Below are 23,001 nucleotides of genomic sequence, written 5' to 3' on the forward strand. Positions count from 1 at the left end.
AGAGTGTCTATCAGAACACAGTATGAGACTCAGTTCATACAATGCATCCATTGTGCATTTTTTTTCTGCAATCAGAACAGGACTGCAATGTGTGAATGCAGCTTAAGGGTCCCGTTACACATAGCGACGTACCAGCATTCCCACCAGCGATCCGGCCTGGCAGGGATCGCTGGAATGTCACTACATGGTCGCTGTTGACCTGTCAATCATGCAGTTCTCCACAGCTCCCTGCACACTCAGAATCGGTGCTCGTTGGCCTCCCACCGTCAAACACACTGATGTGTGCTGCACAGCGGCAGACCGACGAGCAAAAAATGGTCCTGATCGTTTTGTCACGATCAGCGACCTCGCAGCAGAGGCCTGCTCGCTGCTGCTTGTCACACACAGCGATATCGCTGGCGAGGTCCCTGATACATCACAAAACCTGTAACATTTCAGCGATCTCGCTAGCGATTTCGCTATGTGTGACGGGGGCTTTACACAGCCAGTGTGGAGCAGTAGATAAGACAGAGATACACTCCTGATTCTGGCGCACCAGAGCTACCGTGCTCAGGAGTAAAAATGAGCGAACCCAAACTGTAAAGGTCGGGGTTTGTACTGAACACTAGGTGTCTGGGGTTCGAACACAAAAGGTTTTTTTAAAACAAAAAAAAAGTCTGTATCAGAGTTCGGGTGCTGTTCATATGCTAACCATTTAATCAAGCATCAGTGCTCAGGTACTCTCAGTGCTTGGCCCATTGAGAGCCACTTGCAGTATCCATAACCCTAATGTTTTCAAATGTAGTGTGTCCAAAAATAAAAAATACTCCACCCTCCCTCACCCCGAAATACTCTGTTTATGGATGGCTGTATGTGGGTGGAGAGTCAAATTGCCTAATTATTGACTTCCAGTATACTCGTTACTCGAGTCGAGTTTGGGTCCCCATTGACTTTTATGGAGTTGGGGGTCTGGGAACAAGTTCAAGTCAAGTCTGGTTCCCAAAACATGCTTTTAACTAAAGTCTGCCCAAACCCAGCAAACCCAAATTTCCATGGGTCTGCTCATCTCTAGTAAGGAGTAGAAATAAACAAACCCACTTGGGTTCGGAGTTCACGTGCTTTACTTATGCTGACCACTCGAGTGAGTATCGCTGTGCTTCGGTACGCTTGGTGCTCAGCACAGTGCGAGTCGCTTGCAGTGTTTGAATGGCTCACAGAGAGGGTAACAACAGTGTTATCAGATGTAGTGTGCACAAAAAAAATAATAATAATGACAATGGAAAAACCTCACCCTTCCTTCCCTGGAAGTACTCTGTTTATGACTGGTTGCATGTGAGCAGAGAGCCGAACTGCCCATTAGTGACTTCTAGTGATGAGCGAGTATGCTTGTTACTACTCGGTACTCGCACGAGTATCACTGTACTCGGTCTACTCGGCAGGGACCGAGTAATCTCGCAATACTCGTGCTGTACTCGTGGTCTTCATGTTGGCGCTCTTTTTAGAGCCAGCCCTTATGCAGGGATTGGCTGGCAGACCACTGCAATGCCACAGCCCTGTTGTGGAATTGCAGTGATTGGCCGGCCCTCACAGCATGACCGTGCCTTTAGCCCGACACTTCCCCGCTCGGCTACGGCCCCTCCCGCACTCCACTCCGCGTGTATATATATATATATATATGCACGCTTACACACACACGCACGTTTTTTTTTTTAATTTACAGTTTTATGGTTTCTACATGCTGCCGGTGGTCATTTCAGAATAATACTCGGGTCTCCCATAGGATAACATTGGGCTCGGTGCTCGGGCCGAGTACACGAGTATCTTGGGATGCTCGGCCCGAGCCTCGAGCACCCGAGCTTTTTAGTACTCGCTCATCACTAGTGACTTCCAATGAAGTTCAGGTTAAGTCCAAGTCCAGAACAGAACTTTATCTAAATTCCATCTGAACCTGCCAAATCGGAACTTCCACAGGTCTGCTCATCTGTAGTCAGGGGCACACTTGTGTGTTTGCTCCTGCTCCTGTCGGGGGGCTACACTGCCAGTATAGCAATGACCACACACTCTTGGGTCCACTGAGTCAACAGAATGAAGATGGGCAGCTGCTAACCTATGGGTTTCAAGGAAAGGCAATCAGCATAAGATGCGGGTTTCCTTCATGAATGTGGGCCCCCCAAGGCACATCTTTCTAAACATATTCCTCATATTAACAATCAAGGATAGGAATAAGATGGCTGCCGTTTTAATGAACTATAGTCATTTTGTCCATAGTTAATTAAAATCACTTATTTCTAATGACATTTTTTTTAATTATTATTTTTGTATTCCAGGAGAATCCCTTGAACATACCAGTGGTTATTTCCTTTACGTGTTTTGGGAAGAAGTTTATGATAATTTATAATCACCTATTCACTTTTTTAAGGATTCCTAATAGGATTCAAGAAATGGAATAGACATGAAATGAACATTGTTTTCTGAGCTTAGGGACCTGGATAAGATTGGATTAGAAAACTTTACTTTTTTATCTTAAAAAGACTTCTGGGAATAGCACAAGTAATTCAATATTTATTTGTACGTTCTAAACATTTTTGATGAAGATTATGATGAAGTGCAATCATATTTCCATAATCGCTGAAGCATGAGATTCTTTCCAGCATCCAATGACTGATGTTAACATTATTGACTCCAATGTGCTTTTATAATTCTAAATTAAAAACGTATGTGACTTATATAAAAGAAATATTCAGATCTGCAAATTGTGTAGAGATGTGGCTCCAAATCCCACATCTGCCAACCAATTCATACTGTAAATCTTGAAAGCATCTACAAAGAACTTGGAGACAGGGATGGAGTAGGACTGACAATGGAGACAAGACTTTCTGCGTGATCAAGGGAAAGATCTGAATGATCCATGTCTCCCTCTCAGATTCCTGCATTAAACTATGAGATCAGAATGTCACGTGCGGCAGTGAAACCAGCCCAAATGTTTTAACAGCTGTTTCTCTTTTTCCCTTGTAACTAGTTTGTCTGGAGATCTAATTTCTCTCCGAAGGGGTGGGCTTAACATACCCCAAGAAGCAGCAGGAACTGTTTATTTAGAGAGAATTCTCTCTTTCTTTCTTCCCAAAGCTGCTCGTGTTCATTAAAAAGTAAAAGGAGCAGAAACAGCTTGCAGGAGTACGCTGGCATAATTGTTAGACTTACTCGGTACCAATCCCGCACCGCTTATGATGTTTTTTTAAGCTTTCCAATGCACGTAGGTGGGCCCTAATTGTGTGTCTTGGTTATAAATTGGCGTATGTATGTGAATTTTGTGGAATAAATATACTTTTACATTTCCGGACATTAAATTTATAATTTTTTCACTCCCTCAAAAAAAACGACTGGAAAAAAAAATGTTTTTTAAGGCTGAATCTCAAGAATTATTAAGGCCGCTGAAACCATATTTTATAAAACAACAAAGTTTTCATGGTATTTTTCCTACATACACTGTACAGCAACTGATTGAGCCAATCAAAGTAATCTCAAATGTAATTATTTAACATTCCTGTATATATATTCGGGACATAGCGGTGGAAACATAGTGAGGTAGAAGAACGGAAAATTACTGATTGGCGGCGGTAGTTTTTTGTATTTATGTTGGTGCATAATTGGATGTAGGAAGGAAGATAAAGAGTTTGAAGCGTTGAGTTTTCAGGAAAGAACTGTAAGGAGTTTGTAGATTCTCCCCATGTTTATGTCGGTTTCCTCCAGGATCTTCGATTTCCTCCCATACTCCAAAGACATACTAAAGGGACCCAATGGGGAATCATCAGGAATGATGATGTCTGTAAAGTGCTGTGGGATGTGATGGCGGTATATAAGCAAAGCATCTATATATATAATTGCCTTATTCTGTCAGTCTGTCTGTCTGTCTGTCTGTCTGTCTTGCTCCAAAATTGTGTCCTTACGGTGACACAAAGCTGATTGGCCGCTGGGCTCGCCATGGCCCAGCCCCCCGCACGGATTGGCTGCTTGCCCAGGCTCCGCCTGCACAAGGATTGGCCAGCCGCTCGCCCAGGCTCCGCCCCCCACACGGATTGGCCTCTCACCCCGGCACCCTGCAGCATTGGCAACTCATCCCCGCCCCCTCACGCAATGCACGCTCGCTCTGGCCCCGCCCCCCGCACGCATTCCCCGAACCGACACGGAGCCACGACTCCCAGGTGAGTACTGTACCCCCGGGAGCCCACATCAGCGTACGCCGCCAACCCAGCCGACACATACCCTCGCATTGCTGGGGTTGCCGCCGTATGCTGGTGTGGGCTCCCGTGCGAGCGGGGGACGGGATACGCTGGTAACCATGGTAGCATAGTTACCAGCGCATCAAGGTCCTGCAGCGGCGGAACATACACACGCACACACATAACAACACACACACACACACATCAGATCACACTCACTCTCACACACACATCACATCGCATCCACACACTCACAACATCCTGGGATATCGCTTGCTTCTCGGCGGCGATACTGTGGAGTGACCTTCCAGGACCTGCCGGAGGATCACATGGCCAGAAGCATGTGGTATCTCCGGATGTTGTGAGTGTGAGCGCGTATGTGCGATATCTTCAGTGTGTGTGTGAGTGTATGCGATCGGATGTGTGTGAGTGTGTTCTGATGTGTGAGTGTGTGTGTGTGAGTGTATGCGATCGGATCTGTGAGTGTCGGCAGAGGAGCACGGCGTGCTGGGGGAGGCTGGGAGGAGAGAGGCTGAGCCTGGGGAAGGCTGGGAGGGGGAGGCTGATGCTGGGGGAGGCTGGGAGGAGAGAGGCTGATGCTGGGGTAGGCTGATGCTGGGGTAGGCTGATGCTGGGGGAGGCTGGGAGGGTGTGTAGGCTGATGCTGGGGTAGGCTGATGCTGGGGTAGGCTGATGCTGGGGGAGGCTGATGCTGGGGGAGGCTGGGAGGGTGTAGGCTGATGCTGGGGGAGGCTGAGAGGAGAGAGGCTGATGCTGGGGGAGGCTGGGAGGAGAGAGGCTGATGCTGGGGGAGGCTGGGAGGGGGAGGCTGATGCTGGGGGAGGCTGGGAGGAGGGAGGCTGGGAGTAGAGAGGCTGATCCTGGGGAAGGCTGGGAGGGGAGGCTGATGCTGGGGGAGGCTGGGAGGAGAGAGGCTGATGCTGGAGGAGGCTGGGAGGAGAGAGGCTGATGCTGGGGGAGGCTGGGAGGAGAGAGGCTGATGCTGGGGGAGGCTGGGAGGCAAGAGGCTGATGCTGGGGGAGGCTGGGAGGGGGAGGCTGATGCTGGGGGAGGCTGGGAGGGGGAGGCTGATGCTGGGGGAGGCTGGGAGGGGGAGGCTGATGCTGGGGGAGGCTGGGAGGAGGGAGGCTGGGAGGGGGGAGGCTGAGAGAAGAGAGGCTGATGCTGGAGGAGGCTGAGGCTGGGAGGAGAGAGGCTGATGCTGGGGACAGAGAGGCTGATGCTGGGAGGAGAGAGGCTGATGCTGGGAGGAGAGAGGCTGATGCTGGGAGGAGAAAGGCTGATGCTGGGAGGAGAGAGGCTGATGCTGGGGGCAGAGAGGCTGATGCTGGGCGCAGAGAGGCTGATGCTGGTGCAGCATGGGGGATGGAGCACGATAGGGGGTGCGCAGCATGGGGGATGGAGCACGATGGGGAGTGTGCAGCATGGGGGATGGAGCACGTTTGGGAGTGCGCAGCATGGCGGATGGAGCACGTTTGGGAGTGCGCAGCATGGCGGATGGACCACGTTTGGGAGTGCGCAGCATGGCAGACGGAGCAAGTTTGGGAGTGCGCAGCATGGCGGATGGAGCACGTTTGGGAGTGCGCAGCATGGCGGATGGAGCACGTTTGGGAGTGCGCAGCATGGCGGATGGAGCACGTTTGGGAGTGCGCAACATGGCGGATGGAGCACATTTGGGAGTGCGCAGCATGGCGCATGGAGCACGTTTGGGAGTGCGCAGCATGGCGGATGGACCACGTTTGGGAGTGCGCAGCATGGCGGATGGACCACGTTTGGGAGTGTGCAGCATGGCGGATGGAGCACGATGGGGGGTGCGCAGCATGGCGGATGGAGCACGATGGGAGGTGCACACCTCCCCCCAACACACACACACACAACACACCACACACACACTGGGAACCACAAACACCGCCCTACACAGACAACGCTGCACACACACAGCACCCAACACACAAACACCGCGGCATACATAAATATACGCACATACCACACACACATTGCACAAAACATACCTCCCCCAAAACACACCATACCCACACAAACCATGCAACACACACACACACACAACGCTACAGACACACAGCGCTCCACAAACAACGCAACACACGCAACACACATACAACACCGCTCTCACCCCCCGCCACACCCAGACAACACCCAGAACATGTACAGCGCCCTACACAAACACTTGGTAACTACAGACAACAACATCTATATATATAACAAAAATCATACATTAACTACACAATACGTAAATTCTAGAATACCCGATGCGTAGAATCGAGCCACCTTCTAGTAATAAATAAACAACAAATAAGTTTAATAAGTCAAAGAAGAACATTTTAGAAAGCATGGATTGCCCAGCATAATTCTTGTAACAATGTATAGAAGGAATTTGTTATCGATGAAGAAGAAAGGGAAGTTTGGACAAAAATGAGGCTAAAACTGTATGTAGAGGAACAGATGTAACTCACTTTTAACGTAAAAAAGAATGGGTGAGATACAGTATAAGGCTGCAACATTTCAGAGAAAAGCATGCTGCATGAAAATAGATGTCCTGGCTGGGTATGAGACATTTCACTCTGGAGATGATATGCTTTTGCAGGCCGCATGTTGCCGATGGTTTTGACCGGCCAGGACCAGATGGTACACAGTTCATTGAGGGAGACCACAAGCTCATAAAAGCCATAATTTTACTGAATATTAACTTGACAATGTGACGCCCCTGGACTAGTCAGGGCGTCACAGGGTACTGCACATTCTTTATCTCTTAATGCAGGACTCAATCCCCCATGGTTCTGGGTTCCCAACCTATTGTACTGCCTCCATCAGCACCCAAATCCCAACCACACCTCACACCACACCCTGTCAAACACACCAGGGGGCTGCTGAGGTGAAATAGGGCCGCCCACTTAGGGGTCAGGCAGACTGGTGGGAGGGAAGGAGAGGGAGTCGAGTGTCAGCTTTCAGAGAGAAAGGAGCTGAAGTGGCAGCTCTTGGGGTGCTGGAGGAGAGGGTAGTGGTAGCCTTCGAGGAGTGAAAAGCTGGGGAGTTTGTGGCTCCCTGGGAGTTAAAGGCTGGGTCGCAGATGGTGGTCTCGGCCAGAGGAGTCGGAGACCCGGTCGCAGGGTATTGAGGCTGGGCGCCTGGACCCGGTCTTGGAGGACGGGAAGCATCTGAGTCTAATAACCAATCCGGGACCGAAAGCACGGCGGGGTACTGGACCCTAGGACGGGGAATAGCTTTAGGCAACCCGGCAATTAACTTGTGGAGGATAGTGACTTTATGGACTGTCCCCAAGAAGCTCAGAGATCAGGGGCATTAGCGCAACGAGGGGGATAGGGCTTTCCAACCCATGCAGCCCACAGAAATCCCAAGCATGAGCCCTTGAGAGCACAACTCCATTACCAATAAGTAAGGATCAGGGCCCAGACAGCTTTATGCCAACGGGCCACGAGAGCACTTCTAATTTGTGCACGGAGGCAGGCTCCGGACCACCCAGCAGTACTATAGGGGACGGATACCCGGACGGGCTCCCCCAAGAGGGCACCGGCACCCAAAGACTTGGTTTACCTTGTTGTCAGAGTCTGCTTTTTGGTTGCATCATCACCAACACTGCCTGAGTGAGTATATGGTCCTCCCCTGCTTCCAATCCGTACCCTGCTCCCCAACACCACCATCCAGAATCCCAGGGCCTCCCCTACCCATGGAGGGAAACGTCATCTGGCTGCCCCCACTCCATCTCCCCTGGGTACTCCCATCGGCAGTGGCGGTACTCCCCTTACCACGAACCACGGGTGGTGTCACAAACTATTATGCCTTGTAAATCCCCCCCTTTTACATTCGAGTGGCTGCGAGCCCCCGGGTCAGGAGACCCTTGAGCCACAGCAGACCCCTCGGATCCGAGTGATTCGACCGCTGCAGGGGAGGCACAAGAACATCAATGTACATTAGATAGCAGACACAAGGCCTAACTAACGTCTTCCTCAGAAGTAGCTCCTTCCCTATAGGCTAACCTCAACTGTCTGTTGCCGGGCAGCTTTAACCTTCCACCTGCATCCCTATAACACTTATAATACCTTATTAAGGATCCTATATTATATACTACATAAAATTTTACCTTATATACCAATACACATACATCAATACTGCTACACCCCTACATAGTAACATTCTCAACTCTGCTACATCTTATACATTACAATACCTTACACTATACACTCCTACATAACATCACTTTATATCTTTTATATATATATATATATATATATATATATATATATATATATAACTAGAAGGTGGCCCGATTCTAACGCATCGGGTATTCTAGAATTTACGTATTGTGTAGTTAATGTATGATTTTTGTTTTATATATATATATATAGATGTTGTTGTGTGTAGTTACCAAGTGTTTGTGGAGGGCGCTGTAAATGTTCTGGGTGTTGTCTGGGTGAGGGTGTGTGTGAGAGCGGTGTTGTATGTGTGTTGCGTTGTGTGTGTTGCATTGTTTGTGGAGCGCTGTGTGTCTGCAGCGTTCTGTGTGTGTGGTGCTGTGTGTGTTGCGCGGTTTGTGTGGGTGTGGAGTGCGTGTGTGTGTTTTGGGGGGAGGTATGTTTTGTGCAGCGTGTGTTGCGCGGTATGTGTGTATATTTATGTATGCCGCGGTGTTTGTGTGTTGTGTGTGTGTGGCGTTATCTGTGTGTGTGTGGGTGTCTGTGTAGGGCGGTGTTTGTGGTTCCCAGTGTGTGTGTGCTGTGTTGTGCTGTGCGTGTGTGGCGGTGTGTGTGTTTTGGGGGGAGGTGTGCACTCCCCATCGTGGTCCACCCCCCATGCTGCTCACCCCCCATCGTGCTCCATCCCCCATGCTGCTCACCCCCCATCGTGCTCCATCCCCCATGCTGCGCACCCCCATCGTGCTCCATCCCCCATGCTGTGCACCCCCCATCGTGCTCCATCCTCCATGCTGCGCACCCCCCATCGTGCTCCATCCCCCATGCTGCGCACCCCCCCATCGTGCTCCATTCCCCATGCTGCGCACCCCCCCATCGTGGTCTACCCCCCATGCTGCACCCCCCATCGTGCTCCATCCCTAATGCTGCACATTCCCCCATCGTGTTTCATCCCCCCATTCTGAGCACCCCCATCGTGGTCCACCCCCCATGTTGCACCCCCCATCGTGGTCCATCCCCCATGCTGCACCCCCCATCATGCTCCATCCCCCATGCTGCACTCCCCATTGTGCTCCATCCCCCATGCTGCGAACCCCTCAGAGAGGAGTATAATAGGAGGATTATAATAGGAGGAGTATAATGGGAGGAGTAGTCCTGGGGAAAGAGTAGTATAATGGGAGGAGTAGTCCTGGGGAAAGAGGAGTATAATGGGAGGAGTAGTCCTGGGGGGAGGTGTACAGGTGCCCAACGTGTGCGGGGGGCGTGGCCAAGCGGGCATAGTGTGAGGGGGCATGGCCAAGCAGGCATAGTGTGAGGGGGCGTGGCCTAGCAGGCATAGTGTGAGGGGGCGTGGCCTAGCGGGTATCATGTGAGGGGGCATGGCCTAGCGGGCATCGCGTGCGGGGGACCTGACCTAGCGGGCAGCGTGTGTGGGGGCGTGGCCTAGCGGGCAGCGCATGCGGGGGGCGTGGCCTAGCGGGCATCTCATGCGGGGGCGTGGCCTAGCGGGCAACGCATGCGGGGGCGTGGCCTAGCGGGCAACGCGTGCGGGGGGCCATGGCATAGCGGGGAGCGCGTACGGGGGGGCGTGGCATAGCGGGCATCGCGAGCGGGAGGTGTGGCCTAGCGGGCATCGCGAGCGGGGGCGTGGCCTAACGGGCATCGCGTGCGGGGGGCGGGCCTGGCCAAACGGTTAATCCATGCGGGGGGCGGAGCCAGGCCGAGCCGAGCGGCCAATCCGTGTGGGGGGCGGGGCCTGGCCAAACAGTTAATCTATGCGGGGGCGGGGCCAGGCCGAGCTGAGTGGCCAATCCGTGGGGGGGGCCAGGCCGAGCCCAGCGGCCAATCCGACGGTTGTCACTGTAAGGACACAATTTTGGAGCAAGACAGACAGACAGAAAGATAGAATAAGGCAATTATATATATAGATTGCCTTATTCTGTCTGTCTGTCTGTCTTGCTCAGCCCCGCTCCAGCGTACACCGGCTCCCGGTACACATGTGCAGAAAGCCGGCATACGCTGACGCCTCGCCCTGTCAGCCCCCGCTCCAGCGTACACCGGCTCCCAGTACACATGTGCAGGGAGCCGGCATATGCTGATGCCTTACCCGCTCGCCTCCGCCACACTTTGGCACGCTCGGCCCCGTTGGGATCGTGACCGAGCCGGTGTACGCTGGTAACCATGATACACATCGCGTAACTATAGGAAGCGCTTCCCTTAGTTACCCGATGTGTATCATGGTTACCAGCGTACACCGGCTCCCGGTACACATGTGCAGGGAGCCGGCATACGTTGACGCCTCGCCCGTTCAGCCCCGCCCCGGCACACGTTGCCACGCTTGGACCCGCCCCTGGCGGCCCCAGCATGGGGGATGGAGAACGTTGGGGGGTGTGCAGCATGGAGGATGGAGCACGATGGGGGGTGCGCAGCATGGGGGATGGAGCACAATGGGGGGGTGCGCAGTATGGGGGATGGAGCACGAAGGGGGGTGCACAGCATGGGGGATGGAGCACGAAGGGGGGGTGCGCAGCATGGGGGATGGAGCACGATGGGGGGTGTGCAGCATGGAGGATGGAGTACGATGGGGGTGCGCATAATGGGGGATGGAGCACGATGGGGGGTGCGCAGCATGGAGGATGGAGCACGATGGGGGGTGTGCAGCATGGGGGATGGAGCACGATGGGGGGTGCGCAGCATGGGGGATGGAGCACGATGGGGGGTGCACAGCATGTCAGATGGAGCACGATAGGGGGTGCGCAGCATGGAAGATGGAGTACAATAAGGGGGTGCGCAGCATGGAGGATGGAGCACGATGGGGGTGTGCAGTATGGGGGATGCGCAGCATGGGGGATGGAGCACGATGGGGGGTGCGCATGTCGGATGGAGCATGATGGGGGGTGCGCAGCATGGGGGATGGAGTACAATAGGGGGTGCGCAGCATGGGGGGATGGAGCACGATGGGGGGTGCGCAGCGTGGGGGATGAAGCATGATGGGGGGTGCGCAGTATGGGGGATGGAGCACGATGGGGGGGTGCGCAGCATGGGGGATGGAACACGATGGGAGGTGCGCAGCATGGGGGATGGAGCATGATGAGAGGTGCGCAGCATGGGGGATGGAGCACGATGTGGGGTGCGCAGCATGGGGGATGGAGCACGATGGGGGTGCGCAGCATGGGGAATGGAGCACGATGGGGGGTGCGCGGCATGGGGGAAGGAGCACGATGGGGGGTGCACAGCATGGGGGATGGAGCATGATGGGGTGCACACCTCCCCCCAAAACACACACACACCGCCACACGCGCACCGCACAACACACCACACACACACTGGGAACCACAAACACCGCCCTACACAGACACCCACATACAAGAGACAACGCCTCACACACACAACACCCAACACACAAACACCGCGGCATACATAAATATACGCACATACCGTGCAACACATACTGCACAAAACATACCTCCCCCCAAAACACACTCATGCACTCCATACCCACACAAATCGCGCAACACACACAGCACCACACACACAGAACGCTGCAGACACACAGCGCTCCACAAACAACGCAACACACACAACGCAACACACATACAACACCGCTCTCACACACCCCCACCCAGACAACACCCAGAACATTTACAGCGCCCTACACAAACACTTGGTAACTACACACAACAACATCTATATATATATAACAAAAATCATACATTAACTACACAATACGTAATTTCTAGAATACTCGATGCGTTAGAATCGGGCCACCTTCTAGTATATATATATATTTAGACATTTAACAAAAAATAAATAAATGAAAAACCTTGCCCTCCATGGAAGTGTTCTTTTTATGGCTGGCTGTAGTCTAGCGCAGAGCTGAACTGACAATCAGTGACTTCTATTGGGGTTCAGGTAAAATTCGAGTCTAGGACAGAACTTTATCTAAAGTCTGGCTGGACCTGCAGAACCTGAACTTCCACGGGTCCGCTCAGCTTTTAAAGTATGTTTTTATCTGAAACACCGCAGCATTTCAAAATCAAACCTACCTTAGCCGAAATGATTTAGCCAGTGTCTCATACGCACTGCCTGTAGATGTGAAGCCTGCCTCCGCCATTTTACTTGACTTTCCTAATTGCCATATGGGGATCTAGCAATCATGTGATACATACATCTTTACAGACAACATAATACCATACAAGAGAAAGAAATTGCGCTATTGCCTCAATCCCACCAATATCCTTATGTAGCTGATGCATTTTTAGTGATCAGTCCCTCAGTCTCAAAGATTAAATGACTAAAATTGTCCCACGAAGCTGCAACATTGGATAGAAATGAGAGAGAGTTCCCCACCCATTACAAATAAAGGATAATCTGAACAATATAATCTGAATCCTTGATTTCCAAGTAATGAGTCCAGATGGAAATCCATAAACAGCCGTTATCTCGGTAAATGTCACAATTCAGATGAATTAAAGTGGATAAATCCAGGTGAAAAGGTACCTAAGCTGATAAAATGGAAAATAGTATAGATCCATTAGACCAAATAATCAGTGAAAAGGTATTTATTATATACATAAGAGTAATTAAAACAGCTCTAAAAAAAAAAAAAATGCATGGAGCAGTCCATCATGGGATAGATTCCGAATGTGTAGCCCTAACCATTAGTGATGAGCGAGTACTAAAAAGCTCGGGTGCTCGAAGCTCGGGCCGAGCATCCCAAGATACTCGTGTACTCGGGCCGAGCAACGAGCCCAATGTTATCCTATGGGAGACCCGAGTATTTTTGTGAAATGACCCCCCGGCAGCATAGAGAAACCCTAAAAATGTCACAAAAGTCTCAGAAGAGTGCTCAAATGACATGGCAACAGCATGGGGAAGACCCCTTGAAGCATTTATCACTGAAAAGTCACAGCTGTGAACAATTTTGTCCGCGTTTTACGCCATTTTTACGGACTCACCAGAAAACCTTCCAAAATGACCCCAAAATGATTTTTCATGGCGGAAATGTTAAGGGCACATACCCAATAGTGAGATAGAGCTGGTGTATGTTACTTTTTGAGATTAATACATGAAAGATTTTACGTGAAAACATTGTGTGGCACTCCGATGTCCCTGAGAAGAGACGTACATGAAGGCCTCTTGAGTCTAATGTGCCCATTTTGAGGAAGTGAGTCTTTGTAGTATTTTCCTTTGCCAGGGCAGTCCAAAATTGTGAGGTTCACCAATGCCCCTGCATACAGACGTGCATGAGGGCCTGTAAACCTGAAGTGCCCATTGGAAGGAAGTGGGTCTATTGTAGTATAGCCCTTAGGCAGGGCAGCCAAAAATTGGGAGGCTCCACGTTGTCCCTGGGTAGAGACGTGCATGAGGGCCTTTAAACCTGAAGTGCCCATTGTAAGGAAGTGGGTCTATTTCAGTATAGCCCTTTGCCAGGGCAGCCAAAAATTGGGAGGCTCCACATTGTCCCTGGGTAGAGACGTGCATGAGGGCCTCAAAACATTAAGTGTCCATTTTAAGGAAGTGGGTGTATTATAGTATAGCCCTTAGGCAGGGCAGCCAAAAATTGGGAGGCTCCACGTTGTCCCTGGGTAGAGACGTGCATGAGGGCCTCAAAACATTAAGTGTCCATTTTAAGGAAGTGGGTGTATTATAGTATAGCCCTTAGGCAGGGCAGCCAAAAATTGGGAGGCTCCACGTTGTCCCTGGGTAGAGACGTGCATGAGGGCCTTTAAACCTGAAGTGCCCATTGTAAGGAAGTGGGTCTATTTCAGTATAGCCCTTTGCCAGGGCAGCCAAAAATTGGGAGGCTCCACATTGTCCCTGGGTAGAGACGTGCATGAGGGCCTCAAAACATTAAGTGTCCATTTTAAGGAAGTGGGTGTATTATAGTATAGCCCTTAGGCAGGGCAGCCAAAAATTGGGAGGCTCCACGTTGTCCCTGGGTAGAGACGTGCATGAGGGCCTCAAAACATTAAGTGTCCATTTTAAGGAAGTGGGTGTATTATAGTATAGCCCTTAGGCAGGGCAGCCAAAAATTGGGAGGCTCCACGTTGTCCCTGGGTAGAGACGTGCATGAGGGCCTCAAAACATTAAGTGTCCATTTTAAGGAAGTGGGTGTATTATAGTATAGCCCTTAGGCAGGGCAGCCAAAAATTGGGAGGCTCCACGTTGTCCCTGGGTAGAGACGTGCATGAGGGCCTTTAAACCTGAAGTGCCCATTGTAAGGAAGTGGGTCTATTTCAGTATAGCCCTTTGCCAGGGCAGCCAAAAATTGGGAGGCTCCACATTGTCCCTGGGTAGAGACGTGCATGAGGGCCTCAAAACATTAAGTGTCCATTTTAAGGAAGTGGGTGTATTATAGTATAGCCCTTAGGCAGGGCAGCCAAAAATTGGGAGGCTCCACGTTGTCCCTGGGTAGAGACGTGCATGAGGGCCTCAAAACATTAAGTGTCCATTTTAAGGAAGTGGGTGTATTATAGTATAGCCCTTAGGCAGGGCAGCCAAAAATTGGGAGGCTCCACGTTGTCCCTGGGTAGAGACGTGCATGAGGGCCTCAAAACATTAAGTGTCCATTTTAAGGAAGTGGGTGTATTATAGTATAGCCCTTAGGCAGGGCAGCCAAAAATTGGGAGGCTCCACGTTGTCCCTGGGTAGAGACGTGCATGAGGGCCTTTAAACCTGAAGTGCCCATTGTAAGGAAGTGGGTCTATTTCAGTATAGCCCTTTGCCAGGGCAGCCAAAAATTGGGAGGCTCCACGTTGTCCCTGGGTAGAGACGTGCATGAGGGCCTCAAAACATTAAGTGTCCATTTTAAGGAAGTGGGTGTATTATAGTATAGCCCTTAGGCAGGGCAGCCAAAAATTGGGAGGCTCCACGTTGTCCCTGGGTAGAGACGTGCATGAGGGCCTCAAAACATTAAGTGTCCATTTTAAGGAAGTGGGTGTATTATAGTATAGCCCTTAGACAGGGCAGCCAAAAATTGGGAGGCTCCACGTTGTCCCTGGGTAGAGACGTGCATGAGGGCCTCAAAACATTGTTCCCATTGCAAAGGAGCGGGTCTCCTGTCATTGTAATGTCCATTCTGCAAAGAATGGGCGAAAAAATTTACCACTGGGGGTATACCTGAAACAAAGGCCTAAGTATTGCAATTTGTAACGGTCATCATCATGGTGGCGCATGAGGAGAAGGAGGAGCAGTCCAGCGATTATCCAAAGTCCAGAAGTGTGTACCCATGGGTGAGTGGAGGTACATGGCAAACTTTAAATTCCGCTCTCATTTGCTGGTGGTGTGGTGAAGTCTGGCCCAATCCAACCCTTGTTCATCTTGATCAGAGTCAGCCTGTCAGCATTTTCAGTTGACAGGCGGGTGCGTTTATCTGTAATGATTCCACCTGCGGCACTAAAAACACGCTCTGACAAAACGCTAGCAGCAGGGCAGGCCAGGACTTCCAAGGCGTAGAGAGCCAATTCATGCCACGTGTCCAGCTTGGATACCCAATAATTATAAGGCACAGAGGAATGTCGGAGTACTGTTGTTCGATCTGCAAGGTACTCCTTCAGCATCTGGGCAAACTTAGGATTTCTTGTGGCACTACCCCGCACCTCAGGGGCTGTGGTACGTGAGGGGCTGAGAAAACTGTCCCACATCTTAAAGACTGTTCCCCTACCTCTGGCGGATTGGACTTGTGCCTCTCTCGGCTGTACGCCTCGGTTGTCCACTGATTCATGACCTATGCCGCTAGTGTTTTGTGAGGGGAATGCTTTGCCTACTTCCGTGAGTATGGCCTTCCGAAACTGCTGCATTTTGGTTGACCTCTCCTCCACGGGAATAAGAGACAAAAAGTTCTCCTTGTAGCGTGGGTCTAACAGTGTTACCAACCAGTAATGATTGTCGGCCAAGATGTTCTTAACGCGAGGGTCACGAGACAGGCAGCTTACCATAAAGTCAGCCATGTGCGCCAGACTCTTAACAGCCAGGACTTCAGTAGCCTGACCAACAAGATGACTGAACATGCTGTCCTCCTCCTCCTCCTCCTCCTCCTCCTCCTCCTCATCTACCCTGTCCTCTGGCCAGCCACGCTGAACCGAGGATATGACTGGTGTGCATGTCATATCCTCAATTTGGCCGGAGAGTTGCTCCATGTCTTCATCCTCCTCCTCGTCATAGTCCTCCACTGCACGTTGTGATGAGACGAGGCTGGGCTGTGTGTTATCACCCACACCCACTACTGTTTCTTGCTGCAACTCATCGCGCTCCGCCTGCAATGCATCATGTTTGTTTTTCAGCAGAGACCGTTTTAGAAGGCAGAGTAGCGGTATGGTGACGCTAATAATGGCGTCATCACCACTCACCATCTTGGTGGAGTCCTCAAAGTTTTGGAGGATGGTACATAGGTCTGACATCCATCTCCACTCCTCAGGTGTTATGTGTGGAGTTTGACCCATTTCCCGACGGCTTAGGTGATGCAGGTACTCAACAACTGCCCTCTTCTGCTCACATATCCTGACCAACATGTGCAGAGTTGAATTCCAACGCGTGGGGACATCACACACCAGTCTGTGAGCCGGAAGATGCAAACGGCGCTGAAAGCCGGCAAGGCCGGCTGAAGCAGTAGGTGACTTTCGAAAATGTGCAGACAGGCGGCGAACTTTTACCAGTAGATCAGACAGCTCTGGGTATGACTTTATAAACCGCTGAACCACGAGGTTGAGCACATGGGCCACGCATGGAACATGTGTCAGCTGGCCTCGCCTCAAAGCCGCCACCAGGTTCCGGCCATTGTCACACACGACCTTTCCTGGCTTTAGGTTCAGAGGTGTGAGCCAGTGATCTGCCTGCTGTTTCAGAGCTGTCCACAGCTCTTCTGCATTGTGGGGTTTGTCACCTATGCAGATTAGCTTCAGCACAGCCTGTTGCCGCTTCGCCGAGGCAGTGCTGCAGTGCTTCCAGCTTGTGACTGGTGTGGAGGGCACAGTGGATGAGGATGCGCAGGAGGAGGAGGAGGCTGAAGAGCATGACATTCCGGAGCTGTAGAGTGTGGGTGAAACACTGACTGAGGTAGGGCCTGCAAACCTTGGTGTGGGAAGGACGTGTTCCGTCCCTCGCTCAGACTGGGTCCCAGCTTCCACAATATTAACCCAGTGTGCCGTCAACGAGATGTAGCGGCCTTGCCCACAAGCACTTGTCCACGTGTCTGTGGTTAGGTGGACCTTGGGTGAAACAGCGTTGTTCAGGGCACGTGTGATGTTTTGTGACACGTGGTTATGCAACGCGGGGACGGCACACCGGGAGAAATAGTGGCGGCTGGGGACCGAGTAACGTGGGACAGCTGCCGCCATCAGGTCACGGAATGCTTCAGTCTCCACCAGCCTAAAAGGCAACATTTCCAGCGCAAGCAGTCGCGAAATGTTAGCATTTAGAACTGTGGCATGTGGGGTGTTGGCAGTGTATTTGCGCCTGCGTTCAAAGGTTTGCTGAATGGATAACTGAACGCTGCGCTGGGACAAGGACGTGCTTGATGATGGTGTTCTTTCTGCGTAGGCAACTGCAGGTGCAGGAGTGGAGGAGGCTTGTTCGCAGGCAGCATGGACAGAGGATTGGCTCGCATGCACAACCAGCGAAGACGTAGCAGTGACATCAGCAAGCACTGCTCCTCGACTCTGTTGTACTTCCCACAAAGTCGGGTGCTTGGCTGACATGTGCCTGATCATGCTGGTGGTGGTCAGGCTGCTAGTTTTGGTACCCCTGCTGATGCGGGCACGGCAGGTGTTGCAAATGGCCTTTTTTGAATCATCTGGATCCAACTTAAAAAACTGCCAGACTCGGGAAGACCTAACATTTGTACAGGCACCTTGTGTCGTCGTGTTGTTCCGGGGAACGGTTGCCTGACTTCTGCCTGGGGCCACCACCCTGCTTCTTACTGCCTGTTGTGATGCTACGCCTCCCTCCCCCTGTGCACTGCTGTCCTCGCTCTGCATATCCTCCTGCCAGGTTGGGTCAGTTACTGGATCATCCACCACGTCGTCTTCCTCTTCCGCACCCTGCTCCTCCTCCTGACTTGCTGACAATTGTGTCTCATCATCGTCCACCACTTGTTGAGACACGTTGCCAACTTCGTGAGAACGTGGCTGCTCAAATATTTGGCCATCTGTACAGACGATCTCCTCATGACCCACTTCAATATGAGCTGGCGAGAGGCCAGAATGTGTGAATGGAAACGTGAACAGCTCTTCCGAGTGTCCAAGTGTGGGATCATTAATGTCCGAGGAGGACGTGTACTCAGCCTGGTGGTAGGAAGGAGGATCAGGTTCAGAAATGTGCGGTGCAGTATCACGGCTACTGACACTTGACCGTGTGGAAGACAGAGTGTTTGTGGTGGTGCCAATCTGACTGGAAGCATTATCTGCTATCCAACTAACAACCTGTTGACACTGGTCTTGGTTCAAGAGCGGTGTACTGCTGCGGTCCCCAAGAATTTGGGACAGGACGTGCGAGCGACTAGATGTGGCCCTTTGTTGTGGCGAAATTAGAGCTTGCCCACGACCTCGGCCTCTGCCTGCACCACCATCACGTCCACTTCCTTGTTCCTTGCCAATGCCCTTGCGCATTTTGCAATGCTGTGCACTGCTGACGTGTATATTCACTACTTGTGCGTTATATCAAAGTGTGTGGAAATTGCACACAAGTGCACCTGTACGCTGCCACCAACAGGCACACACGTGCGGTTTTAAAAACCAAGCACGGACGCAATAATAACCTAACAGGTTTTTTTGGGGAGCGACAATTACAGACAAGTCAGACACTATCTGGACTGTTTTACACTGTGTACACCAGCCCCAGATATGATGAAGGCTGGTATACGGTCACCACTACCCTGCCTGCCTGCCTGCCTGTATACTGGTACAATAGTCCTGACAAGGACTCTTTTGGTCACTAGCCTGTATTCAGACCTGGCTATACCCTGCCTGTATATAGCAACAGTAGTCCTGAGAAGGACTCTGCTACTGTACTCCGACCTGGCTATACCCTGCCTGCCTGTATACAACTAGAATAGTCCTGAGAAGGACTTTTGGTCACACTGTTTGCAGCCCTGCAACTGAAAAAGCTATAAAGGGCCGCAAAGCTTTCCCTGAATCAGCGACACTCTCCCTGCACTCACTGTCTGGATAGCTGTGAGCAGAGCACAGCGCGCCGGCCGATATAAAGGCTCGGTCACGCTGTGCAGGCCGGCCAATCACTGCAATTCCACAACTAACAGGGCTGTGGCATTGCAGTGGTCTGCCAGCCAATCCCTGCATGAGGGCTGGCTCTCAAAAGAGCGCCAACATGCAGAAATGAAGACCACGAGTACAGCACGAGTATCGCGAGATTACTCGGTCCCCGCCGAGCAGCCCGAGTACAGCGATACTCGTGCGAGTACCGAGTAGTGACAAGCATGCTCGCTCATCACTACTAACCATATATATTGCCACCATAATTCAGATTTTAAAAACGGGCATAAATAACCATTATTGAAGTATGCATACATTTTTTGGGGTCACTATTTATATTTTTTGTAGTTCTCACTGCGATCATTCACTGACGACCAGGTAAACTGCTGGCCTAGACCCTCAAGTGCGTAATGCAAAGATCGCTCTCCAGACAGACACATCATAGAGCTGCTCCTGACTTTCATGACAAGTATGGAAGCCTGATTCTGGCATCTGGAGCTTTGTTCTGCGTCTCCATCTGGAGCTATGTGATAACGCAAACTGGAATTTGCTGGAATCTGTCTCCGGTTGGTAAAGTCACCCCGAAGGAATGGAAGGACCAATAGAACAGACACCACTGTCCTAGACTTTTAACAAGTGTGTGTGCTTTGTATATACCTTATATGCAACCTCATTATCCCTTCACATGGTAGGGAGGGCTCTGCTGTAATAAATATGGAACAAAAAAAAGATAGATATTATGTTCAATTGGTCAGCTTTGTGGAGAGATAACTCTAAGTTTTCTTCATAAGATGGCATAATAAATAGGTAAAATGTTTTGAATTGGAGAGCTATAAAAAAGTTCAGCAGCCCACAACTGCATATGGCGACATCACAACGAATGCAAGTTATTATTTTAATTGTTTCAGTTTGTGTAAAGAGTAACTAAACTTTTATAATTTCTTTACATTTGAGTGTCCTTTTAATTGCAAGAAGTTTCGTGAGTCTCCAGGTCATGAGACCCCCAACGATAACTCAACCCACTTCCACCCCCCGGAGAGGAGATCAGCCCAGGCAAGAGGAGCGCAAATCTCCTGCCCAAGCACGCACACATGGTGGAGTACAGATTCAATAGAAGGTGCCCATCCATTCTTTTAAATCAGTTCTCCATTCTGTGTGTAAGCTCAGGCAGAGGCTGCTGCTGCATCACCTACACATCTCTTATAAGTGTGCTCAAATATAAAAAGATGTAAAGGTTTAGTTACTCTTTAAGACTAGTAGTGAAGTAAAATTCAACATATGGTGAACCTAAGAGTGAGCCTGTGTGACATATCCTATTAGTGCCCATTTATTAAAACAGAAGATCCAATACCTATCTTTATGAGATTAAAGGTGCAACGTTCAGTAGTAAATTGTCACCACTGTGAGCTTCTACATAATTCCCCGGATTACCTTTCTAAAAGAAGAGATCAAAGTACTATTTTCTTTTGCGTATTCAGTAAGATACAAAGCCAAAGCAGACTGTCATCACTTTTGCATCTGATCCTAAGCCTTAAAAATAAAATAATAAAGCATAAGCCCTGTGTAAAATAACATAATAAATTCTGCAATGTCTTTTAAAATTCCTGGATTAGTTGTGTATCTTGGTACTAATGGTCAAAAAAAACATAAAAATAATTCACAATTTACTGGTATTTTGTGTCATTTAGTCTGTGGTCTTTTCTTTAGTTTGTTTTTTTTTTATTTTGTGGAATAAATAGTTTAATCAGATGGAATCAAAATATGTTTCTTTTTTTTTGTTTGTTTATTGCACAATTACAACTAATCCCCTATAGCCAGGATGGGTATTGGCTTGCCCCCATCAATCACTAAAACAAGGCCCTGGAGTTCTAAAGCGGGCTTTACACGCTACGATATTGTTAAGGAATTATCGTCGGGGTCACGGTGTTTTTGGTACGCACATCCAGCTTCATTAACGATATTGCAGTGTGTGACACTTATGAGCGACCTTAAACGATCGCAAAAGTGGTCAAAATCGTTTGCCGCGGAGAGGTCGTCCTGAAACAAAAAATCGTTTTCTGCTTATTAGCGATGTTGTCCCTCGTTCCTGCGGTAGCACACATCGCTATGTGTGACACCGCAGGAGCGACGAACATCTCCTTACCTGCCTCCACGGTCAATGCGGAAGGAAGGAGGTGGGCGGTATGTTATGTCCCGCTCATCTCAGCGCCTCCTCTTCAATTGGACGCCTACCGTGTGACGTCGCTGTGACGCCGCACGAACCACCCCCTTAGAAAGGAGGCGGTTCACCTGGCAGAGTGACGTCGCAGAGCAGGTAAGTGCGTGTGACGGGGTTAAGCGAGGTTGTGCGCCACGGGCAGCGATTTGCCCATGTCGCACAACCGACGGGGGCGGGTACGATCGCTTGCGATCTCGCTAGCAAGATCGCAGCGTGTAAAGCCTGCTTAAGTCCACAGTGTGAACGGGCCTGCTGTTGGGTATATGCACTGTCATTTCATTGTACTGTATAGTATCATGTTAAGTTGTGATTGTGGGACAATCCCTTTAAAGGCTCACAAAATTGCTGGCCCTGTGGTTACTAATGTCGGCCTAAAGAATTAGGGTCTCATGTGAAAATTTAACCAGGGGCAGCTCTTTTATCCCCTTTCCTACATGTGAAGTATATGAACATCGTTCACACATCTTGTGTGGATGCATGGAGTGGGCTCTGAGCCTGATTCACACACATTTTGTGCCAGCTGTGCTGTACTGCCAGTATCCTCCCCTATCAACAGTGATTAGTGCAAGATCTGATCTCTGCCATTTAACTCCTTAAATCTGAAAAAAAACATACTGATAGGAAATTTAAATTGTGAGCCCCAGTGGGGACAGTAATGATGATGACTGTGGAAATTAGAGGTGCTAAGCGAGTAAAAAAATGATTAGCAATCTGCTTTTATGTAAAAATATCTACATCAACCATATACAATGGAGATACTTAACCCCTTAGTAACCACCAATAAAACTTAAAAATGAATAGCATCCCCCAACAGGGGAAAATGTAGTAGCTGTCAGCTGTACACTACAGCCAACACTCTGCTGCATCAGTCACAATCGGTGTTGGCAGCAACCATGGCCATTTTAACCCCTTATACCCTGTTGTCAATAATGAGTATGACATATAACTGGTTAACAGAGTGTGGGGGCTCCATGTTTATCCCCATCAGCACCCTGAGATCATGACTGTGTAGACTTAATGGTTGCCAAAAAATGGCCAAAAAGTCTGGCAACTATAGTGACCTATTCAGAAAGGGGCAACATTTCGGTGGTAACCATAACAATTTTCTTTCCTGTCATGACACTTTGTATTAACTCCTGAAAAGCAAATGAAGGGTGAATTAGTTACCGGACAGTAGTTATGAA

At 50.2% G+C, this 23,001-nt stretch overlaps 1 protein-coding gene across 1 annotated transcript; it reads left to right on the forward strand.

Annotated features, from left to right (window-relative positions):
* Positions 1-20,009: 20,009 nt before the first annotated feature.
* Positions 20,010-20,322, forward strand: LOC142301485 (cytochrome c oxidase subunit 7B, mitochondrial-like). Its single transcript, XM_075342483.1, has one exon. It carries the CDS (start codon positions 20,010-20,012, stop codon positions 20,202-20,204), a length of 195 nt encoding a protein of 64 aa, XP_075198598.1. The 3' UTR covers positions 20,205-20,322.
* The last annotated feature ends 2,679 nt before the right edge of the window (positions 20,323-23,001 follow it).

This window comes from Anomaloglossus baeobatrachus, chromosome 4 (genome assembly GCF_048569485.1).
Source record: "Anomaloglossus baeobatrachus isolate aAnoBae1 chromosome 4, aAnoBae1.hap1, whole genome shotgun sequence".
In the NCBI taxonomy this organism is placed as follows: domain Eukaryota; kingdom Metazoa; phylum Chordata; class Amphibia; order Anura; family Aromobatidae; genus Anomaloglossus; species Anomaloglossus baeobatrachus.

What these genes read in the sequence shown, in the direction of transcription:
- LOC142301485 (XM_075342483.1), top strand. Translation starts at nt 20,010, where the DNA reads ATGCAAAGATCGCTCTCCAGACAGACACATCATAGAGCTGCTCCTGAC.